The following is a 9,248-nucleotide window of genomic DNA, read 5'->3' as shown; positions in this document are numbered from 1 at the left end:
ATAGTGGTAGTAGTGATAAGAGTAATGAAGAGGAGAATATGTAGTTACTCCTTTTACTATTGTCTTCGAATGTTTAGTTTTTAATGACTACTCGGATTTGTAATATTGCATTACATTTTTGGTCTCATTTTATTATTTTAATGTCTTATGGATCTAATTTATGAATTTACAATGTGCGATTATGGTACTAACAACTTTTTCAGGTGGTCATCATGGGAGGAGGAAATAAAGGAGAAACGTCCAAGAGGAGAAAGTCTAAGGGGAAATCTCCGGTTGTACGTGTTGACGAGGATGAGTCAATGGAGGAAGCGGAGGCACATGATTTGGGGGCCTCTCAAGAAATCGTCAGAAATGTACAAGGGCAACAGGAGCAACAGCAGCTTCAGGAACAGGAGCTACAGGACCCGCATCCTAATGACTTGCTAGAGTTGGACCCTTCCACACTTTGGTGCGTATGTATTTGTATAATGAAATATCCTTAAATTCGTATTTACTTTGATAAAGTGAATTTGTATTACTTTAACCATGTTTTGTTCACTTTTTGTTGATTATCTACTTACATGAATGTCTATCCTTTATTATAGGTTTGATGATAGGCCGGTGAAGAATGTGCTCTCCGACTCGCTAACCGGCTACTATGTTCAGCCTTGGAGGAATTATGGAGAGGTTGATGAAGATTCGAGAGAGCACTTTTGGAACTTGTTCAACGTATGATAACTTTAACCTAACATAATACATGTTTTATAAATTATATTGATGGAGTTGAATTTTTTAATAAAGACATTTTCTTGATTTGCAGAAAAAATTCAAGTGGGCACCTGAGTTAAACAACCAAGTGAAGGACACTTTCGAAGAAAAGTTTGCAAATCGCCTACGTGACACGTTCTACAACATCACACACAGACTGAATGGTCGCAAACCAAGATGGCTTAATAAGGATGTCCACGAAGGCATGATGAAAATTGTTGCCACCGATCCAAAATATCAGAAGCGGTCGGAACAAAACAAGAAGAACCGAAGAGGCGGATCCATGGAAAATGTCGTTGAACCGACCCACTTTCAAGGTTCAATGTCATCTATACAACATGCTAAAAAGATGGTAAGGTTACTACAATATGTCCAGTAACAATTATGTCATTTGTCTATTAATGAATTTTGGTGGGCTAACATGTTTTCATTGATTTTCTGCATGTACATATAAAGGCTGCAAAAAACCAAGGCCAATTACCAAATGCCCATGATCTATTCTTGAAGACACACTTCAAGGAAGTGCCTGGTAAAGGCCAAGTGGCTGCCAACAACAAAGCAAAAAGGATTGCGGTAAACACTTATTATATGAGTTGAAATATGGCAAATTAGCAAAGTAGAACTCTATATATGCTTATTTTGGATGATTTTGGAGGAGTGAGGGTTGAAAATTGACATATGTGCTTATTTATCTTAATTTCTATCCTTAGGCACTTAAAAGAAATTGATATTGGAATTTTAGAAGAAAGAACGAGTCCATTTGCTTGAAAACTTAGAAAATAGGCATGGTTTTAGCCATATAGGCCAAATTTGGATGATTTTGGAGGAGTGAGGGTTGAAAATTGACATATGTGCTTATTTCTCTTAATCTCTATCCTTAGGCACTTAAAAGCAATTGATATTGGAATGTTAGAAGAAAGAAACCTTACATTTGCTTGAAAACTTAGAAAATAAGCATGGTTTTAGCCATATAGGCCAAATTTGGATGATTTTGGAGGAGTGAGGGTTGAAAATTGACATATGTGCTTATTTCTCCTAATCTCTATCCTTAGGCACTTAAAAGCAATTGATATTGGAATGTTAGAAGAAAGAAACCTTACATTTGCTTGAAAACTTAGAAAATAAGCATGGTTTTAGCCATATAGGCCAAATTTGGATGATTTTGGAGGAGTGAGGGTTGAAAATTGACATATGTGATTATTTCTCTTAATTTCTATCCTTAGGCACTTAAAAGAAATTGATATTGGAATGTTAGAAGAAAGAACGAGTCCATTTGCTTGAAAACTTAGAAAATAGGCATGGTTTTAGCCATATAGGCCAAATTTGGATGATTTTGGAGGAGTGAGGGTTGAAAATTGACATATGTGCTTATTTCTCTTAATTTCTATCCTTAGGCACTTAAAAGCAATTGATATTGGAATGTTAGAAGAAAGAACGAGTCCATTTGCTTGAAAACTTAGAAAATAGGCATGGTTTTAGCCATATAGGCCAAATTTGGATGATTTTGGAGGAGTGAGGGTTGAAAATTGACATATGTGCTTATTTCTCTTAATCTCCATCCTTAGGCACTTAAAAGCAATTGATATTGGAATGTTAGAAGAAAGAAACCTTACATTTGCTTGAAAACTTAGAAAATAAGCATGGTTTTAGCCATATAGGCCAAATTTGGATGATTTTGGAGGAGTGAGGGTTGAAAATTGACATATGTGCTTATTTCTCCTAATCTCTATCCTTAGGCACTTAAAAGCAATTGATATTGGAATGTTAGAAGAAAGAAACCTTACATTTGCTTGAAAACTTAGAAAATAAGCATGGTTTTAGCCATATAGGCCAAATTTGGATGATTTTGGAGGAGTGAGGGTTGAAAATTGACATATGTGATTATTTCTCTTAATTTCTATCCTTAGGCACTTAAAAGAAATTGATATTGGAATGTTAGAAGAAAGAACGAGTCCATTTGCTTGAAAACTTAGAAAATAGGCATGGTTTTAGCCATATAGGCCAAATTTGGATGATTTTGGAGGAGTGAGGGTTGAAAATTGACATATGTGCTTATTTCTCTTAATTTCTATCCTTAGGCACTTAAAAGCAATTGATATTGGAATGTTAGAAGAAAGAACGAGTCCATTTGCTTGAAAACTTAGAAAATAGGCATGGTTTTAGCCATATAGGCCAAATTTGGATGATTTTGGAGGAGTGAGGGTTGAAAATTGACATATGTGCTTATTTCTCTTAATCTCCATCCTTAGGCACTTAAAAGCAATTGATATTGGAATGTTAGAAGAAAGAAACCTTACATTTGCTTGAAAACTTAGAAAATAAGCATGGTTTTAGCCATATAGGCCAAATTTGGATGATTTTGGAGGAGTGAGGGTTGAAAATTGACATATGTGCTTATTTCTCCTAATCTCTATCCTTAGGCACTTAAAAGCAATTGATATTGGAATGTTAGAAGAAAGAAACCTTACATTTGCTTGAAAACTTAGAAAATAAGCATGGTTTTAGCCATATAGGCCAAATTTGGATGATTTTGGAGGAGTGAGGGTTGAAAATTGACATATGTGATTATTTCTCTTAATTTCTATCCTTAGGCACTTAAAAGAAATTGATATTGGAATGTTAGAAGAAAGAACGAGTCCATTTGCTTGAAAACTTAGAAAATAGGCATGGTTTTAGCCATATAGGCCAAATTTGGATGATTTTGGAGGAGTGAGGGTTTGAAAATTGACATATGTGCTTATTTCTCTTAATCTCTATCCTTAGGCACTTAAAAGCAATTGATATTGGAATGTTAGAAGAAAGAAACCTTACATTTGCTTGAAAACTTAGAAAATAAGCATGGTTTTAGCCATATAGGCCAAATTTGGATGATTTTGGATGAGTGAGGGTTGAAAATTGACATATGTGCTTAATTTTCTTAATTTCTATCCTTAGGCACCTAAAAGTATGCGATATAATTCCATATTGTTGGTTGTTTTTTTAACAATATTTTATTTTATCTTCAATATTTTGTAGGACACCTACCAGAAGAAGCTCGAAGAAACAATGAGTCAGGGGATTCAGAAGAGTCCCAATGAGTTGTACTGGGAGTCGGTGGGTGGGCGCAATAAGAAGGGGCGTGTGAAGGGACTTGGCCAAAGTGCAGAGATATACTATGGCAAACAGGGTCGAGGTTCCCGTTCTTCACAGCAATACACGCCGTCTGTCATTTCTCAAATGCAAGACCAGATGGAACACAGGGTGCAAACTCTTCAAACTCAAATGGAAGCCCGAATGGCTGAAATGGAGAGGAGATACAAGGAGAGTTTCGATGAGATGATGAGTCGTCTCAACAACAACGACTCATGTTCCACCATTCATCCTCAGCATCGAGACCCTAGGAACGACCCGGGTGGTGGTGGAGCAGGCCAGGGTTTCCAGGCGATTGCGTAGCTTAGCTTTAGTCTAGCATAGAATCACTCTAACCTACCTTTTGTTTGGTATAGATACCAAAATGTGGACTATCTTTTGTATTAGGACATAATTATTATATATATATGTACATAACCCTAATTTCGTAGGTCGGTAATTAATTTTTTAAAAACAACAATTTTAGGACTCAATATTTATTTATTTTTTTTTGTCGATTTATCATTAAAAAAATTCAGGTTTGAAAATGCAGAAAATTACAAAAATTTGTTTTGGGCTGGAAATACAATTTGCGACGGAATATTTCGTCGTAATTTACATATTTGCGACGGAATTTTCCCTCGCAAAATATAATTTGCGACGGAATTTTCCCTCGCAAAATATGATTTACGACGGAATTTTCCATCGTACAAATATACATTGCGACGGATAATTCCGTCGTAAATAATATTTTGCGAGGGAAAATTCCGTCGCAAATTATATTTTGCGAGGGAATATTCCGTCGCAAATTATATTTTGCGAGGGAAAATTCCGTCGCAAATTATATTTTGCGAGGGAATATTCCGTCGCAATGTATATTTGTACGATGGAAAATTCCGTCGCAAATTATATTTTGCGAGGGAAAATTCTGTCGTAAATTATATTTTGCGACGGAACTCTTTCCGTCGCAAATTTGCGACGGAACTTCATCAAAGGCCAATTCCAAGTCCGACGATATTATTTCCGTCGTAAATTCCGTCGTAAAGTTGGTTTACGACGGAATTTCCGTCGTAAAATGGCCATTTTCCTACAAAGGGTTTTCCGACAACCATTTACGACGGAATTCCGTCGTAAACCAACTTTACGACGGAATTTACATAGTTTACGACGAACTTTTTCCGTCGCAATTAAGGTGTTTTCTAGTAGTATACTCTTTCGGCTCTTGCTTTTTCTTGTAGAATGTTTTCTTTCTCTTTTTCTGCTTTTATTTTAGCTTTTTCTACTTTTTTATGAGCCTTCATTTAAGCTTCTTCTTCTCATACGGCCTTTAGGTTTTGGAGTTCCTTTCTAAGTTTCTTCAATGTTGCTTTGTCCCCCATGATTGGACTAGTATGCGAATGTGGAAGATGATCTAATAATGTGTATCACGAGAAATTGAGCGCGTTCACTTAAACCTTTTCTGCCAAGCATTCAAACAATGAATCAAAGTCAAAATGATTGTTTTATTTATTTTTTTTAATCCTTGTAATACAAATTCACTTTAAGCAAGTTTGTTGATGAAGAATGACAAAAAAAATCAGGAACACTCATTAATGGAATGTCATGATTTGTGTTGACTTCAACAAGGTAATCATCTAAGGAGTTTACTTTAAATGAATTGTTTTCGAAAAAAGGTAGAAGAGAAAGACAAGAAAGTTAGATTGAAAATGTTAATCAAATTTTAGGAATATTAATCAACCCGAACCTACTCCTTAAAATGATCAAATATAGTATGGTATTTGTTGATCACTTAGATTGCAATAGAGATCTATATCATTTTTTTTCAATTATGATTCTCATATTGCTCATCTTTAAAGGATAATATTTTACTTTTTGCTTAAAAAGAATGATGGCTTGCGAATGTAAAATCCAAGAAATAATTAAATCATTTTCTCGGTTTTATCATTCATTATCTTCTCTTTTTTAAAAAAAATTATAATAATTTTTTTTTTTTGTAACATACTTTTTTTTTTTAAAAAAAGAACAATTTATTTTTTTCGTTCTATTTTTCTCTCTCTTTTTTTTTTTTTTTTTTTTTTTTTTTTTTGTTTTTGTGTGTGTGAGGCAAACATCCCAAGTAAGGTTTTAGGGATTTCCTTTTTAAACCATAGAAGAAATAAATAAATTTTACTCTTAAATCAAGGTTGATCAATTACAACTAAAACATGATGAACACGAAAATAGGCACGTTTAATTGATGACGTCCTATTAAGGGATGCGAACTTCTAATGACGAACCTCATAAGAAGTAATGTCATTAGTTTGATTATGAAGTACGTAAACAAAGCATCATAATAAAAAATAGTATCGCGCGCAATTTTCCGGCTTGCGCTAAGGTAGAAAGTGCAACTTTTTTTTTTTGCGAAAACGCAAAAAGAACGAAAAAAACATTTTTTCGATTTTTTTATTTAATTTTTTATTTTTGAAAATACACAAAAAGAAGGTAATTTTTTTTTTTTGTCAAACCATAATTTTCGTGATTTTTTTTAAAAATTATATCTCTAGGTAACAAGTTGGAATTAGTTAGATTAGACACGAAGCATATATTCATGTAGTCACATAAGCACATAAAAGGAACCGTCAAAGCATGCAATGCCATTCTGAGGTCAAGGCTTGGGGGTCCAAAGGTACTATATCTTAAGGAAAAAATTCACGAATCAATCACTAAACGTGTTGACCCATGACATAGCCCTCCCAACATTTTGTTGGCGATATGGTGGGATGATTGCTATTGATTTTGGGATAGAAGCCTAGTGTTGGCAACCCCTAGTCAATGAGCCAATCCCCAATGGTTAGAGTGCTATGATTATGCATGATGCAACGTTGCTTGTTTGATTTTTACTTTTGTGAAAAAAGAAGATATTATGTGTTCGAGTCTCGCTCTCTAACTAGAGATTATCCAAGTTAGTTCTCGTTACAACCCATAGGCAACCTAGTGTTAGAAACCTTGGATCATAACTAAGAACTAACCTTGTAACCTCTAATTCCCCAGTGGAGTCGCCACTGTAAGGAGGGTGTTCCCATCGCAGGGGATCCTTCTCCTTAGATGCACATGGCCCTTTAGAAGCCTAGGACTTTACACTTGATAGGGTGTATTAGGATTTGAAATTCTGACTGTTTCAGGACCTTGAATTACAATTGATTTTATCATCACACTTTTTTTTAAGAAACAAGTAGGAGTCTCCAATGAGTTTTGGGAAAACCCATAAACCTTGTTCATGCCTTTCTCCCATGGGGAGTTCATGGGATAATTAGCACAAATCGTAAGTTCACCCATGCCCAAATTGGTCTACATAAACCAGAAATGAGTTCGGGAGCGAGGGTACTAAAATAATGTTCCTTTTAAGGCAGAATCGCTATTCTAGCCCTAGTGCGGCCTCTACTTGCTCTTCCTTTTTTACAATTTCATCACCAAACAATACATGCAACGCGGTACCTAAAACTAAGTTAGTTGATTTTATTTACAAGCATTAAATCACATAGGAATTACATTGCAAAATTCGTTATTCTTTATTTAATTCAAATTCGTGAAAGGAGCAAAAGTAAACAAGATTTGTCTTGGCTTAGGTGATCAATCAATCAATTAATTATTCAATTCTAATCTTATTTAACACAAGATACTATGTGGAATTAATTAAATATCCTTTTAAAGTGGCCAAACAACACTATTTTATTGATTTAAGTTCTTTTAAACAAGAAAAGTAAATGTGATTTATCTAAGTGCTCGGGAATTTACAACTTCTCTTTGCTAGATCTCCGTTTAGAACACTTATGGACTCCTTCTTGTTCGGGAACCTCCACCATAGTAACAAAGATTAAGAGGGGTGAGGGATTAGGACAAGAGGGTTTGGTAGCACAAGTTCACAAGAGCAAGATTTTAGGTTAATTTCTGTGTGTTTAAGCCTCGTATTAAGCCCCTATTTATAGGGAATGGGTGCAATTAGGGTTTTAAGCATTCTGCCGCAACAGGTGTCGCACGCATCTAGATAAGTTGCGCGTGGCATCCAACGCAAGTGATTTAGTTGCGCTGCTAAGGGCAGCGCAACTGAACGTCTTGCGCGTGATTTTATGGTAAGATTCGATTATATATTTTTACAAAATTCTAAATCTTCCGCGAGCGCATCTCTAGAAGTTGCGCTAGGTGCTGCGCACAACTTAATTAGTTGCACGCGCCAGACCAGCGTGACTCATTGAGATGTGCCCGGATTTTTCTGTGGCAGCATTAAATTTAACCTAGGCGCCTCTGAATCCGTCATTATTGGGTCTTAAGCACGGGCTTAAGCCTAATTATGATCGAGTTTAGTTAATTGGACCTTGTTTTGTATTTGTTTTGGGTTAGGCTAGTCTTTTTGTGTCTTTGCGGTTTAGCCAGTCATCCATAAGAATTCTTCACTTCAATCCAACACGAACATGGTTTTATTTATCGTCATTGCACTTCCCGTCGGGACAGGAGGCCAAAAGTAGATGTCTACACTTTGCAATACCGTTTGGATAAGTGCAGAGTTATCATCAACACGCTTAGGCTCATTTTTCTCGTATCCAAATAGGAGAGCCATAACATTAAAATAAAAGCATGGAGGTGCTTACTCCGAGTGGATAGGAGTTGGGATCTCATCTAAGAAGTTGCAATCCCAAAATATTTCAAATCCTGATTGTCTTATTCCATCCTTGACAAAGGGTTTAGGGATTTTGTGGCATGGATAATCTTCCCCCTCTTTTATAAATTGTCCATTTAGGGTGAGAGGGTAGTGATCAATTGGGATTTCTCTTTTCTTGGTACGAGCATTTCTCCGTGAATTAATTTTCTTCTAGGCTCGCTTATGATCCTCTAAAGTTGGTTCAAAACCAATTCTGAAGGTATCCAAATTAGGGAGGTCAGGTAATTCCATTTGCTTGTTACTCCTTTCTTCTTCTCTAAAGTCATTCTAAGAAAGTGTCCTTGTCTCCTAAGAATAACATTAACTATAACAAAAAAGGGTCTTTTCGTTTTCCTCGATTAAAGAGACCACTTCAGTATTAAAGCCCCATAAGTATTCTTCATTTTCATCGTGCTCCACATTTATAATCGGTTTATCTACCACTTTGGTTCTCATATGGTAAGCATCGATTGTGACAAGAATTCCTCCAACTATAGCTTTGACTTATTGCCGGAGGGATGAAGGGAAGACCTTAAGGTCATGAAGCCAAGGGCGTCCCAACAATAGGTTTAGTGAGGCTTTGATATCTACCACTTGAAAAGTAGTAGCATGCTCAGTGACTCCTGCCGTAACATTCATAGTGATGGTCCCAAGAGCTTGACGATGAGTGTTGTCGTAGGCTCTTATGCCTTTTATTGGTGGAGACAAGTCCTCATCT

General features: G+C 35.8%; 1 protein-coding gene across 1 annotated transcript; it reads left to right on the top strand.

Moving 5' to 3' along the window:
- The first annotated feature begins 291 nt into the window (after window positions 1-291).
- LOC145639972 (uncharacterized) lies at window positions 292-1,126 on the top strand. Its single transcript, XM_081691287.1, has 3 exons — window positions 292-448; window positions 585-708; window positions 800-1,126. The coding sequence occupies exons 1-3, from the start codon at window positions 300-302 to the stop codon at window positions 1,124-1,126; spliced, it is 600 nt and encodes a 199-aa protein (XP_081547413.1). The 5' UTR covers window positions 292-299.
- Window positions 1,127-9,248: the final 8,122 nt, after the last annotated feature.

The sequence above is a fragment of the Chenopodium album genome, chromosome 7 (assembly GCF_948465745.1).
Source record: "Chenopodium album chromosome 7, dcCheAlbu1.1, whole genome shotgun sequence".
In the NCBI taxonomy this organism is placed as follows: domain Eukaryota; kingdom Viridiplantae; phylum Streptophyta; class Magnoliopsida; order Caryophyllales; family Amaranthaceae; genus Chenopodium; species Chenopodium album.
The sequence above is the reverse complement of the archived record's forward strand: the minus strand, read 5'-3'. Positions and strand labels throughout refer to the sequence as shown.

Coding starts and splice junctions, on each gene's coding strand:
- LOC145639972 (XM_081691287.1), top strand. CDS start 300: ATGGAGGAAGCGGAGGCACATGATTTGGGGGCCTCTCAAGAAATCGTC. Junction 449..584: donor TTGGACCCTTCCACACTTTG/GTGCGTATGTAT, acceptor CCTTTATTATAG/GTTTGATGATAGGCCGGTGA. Junction 709..799: donor ACTTTTGGAACTTGTTCAAC/GTATGATAACTT, acceptor CTTGATTTGCAG/AAAAAATTCAAGTGGGCACC.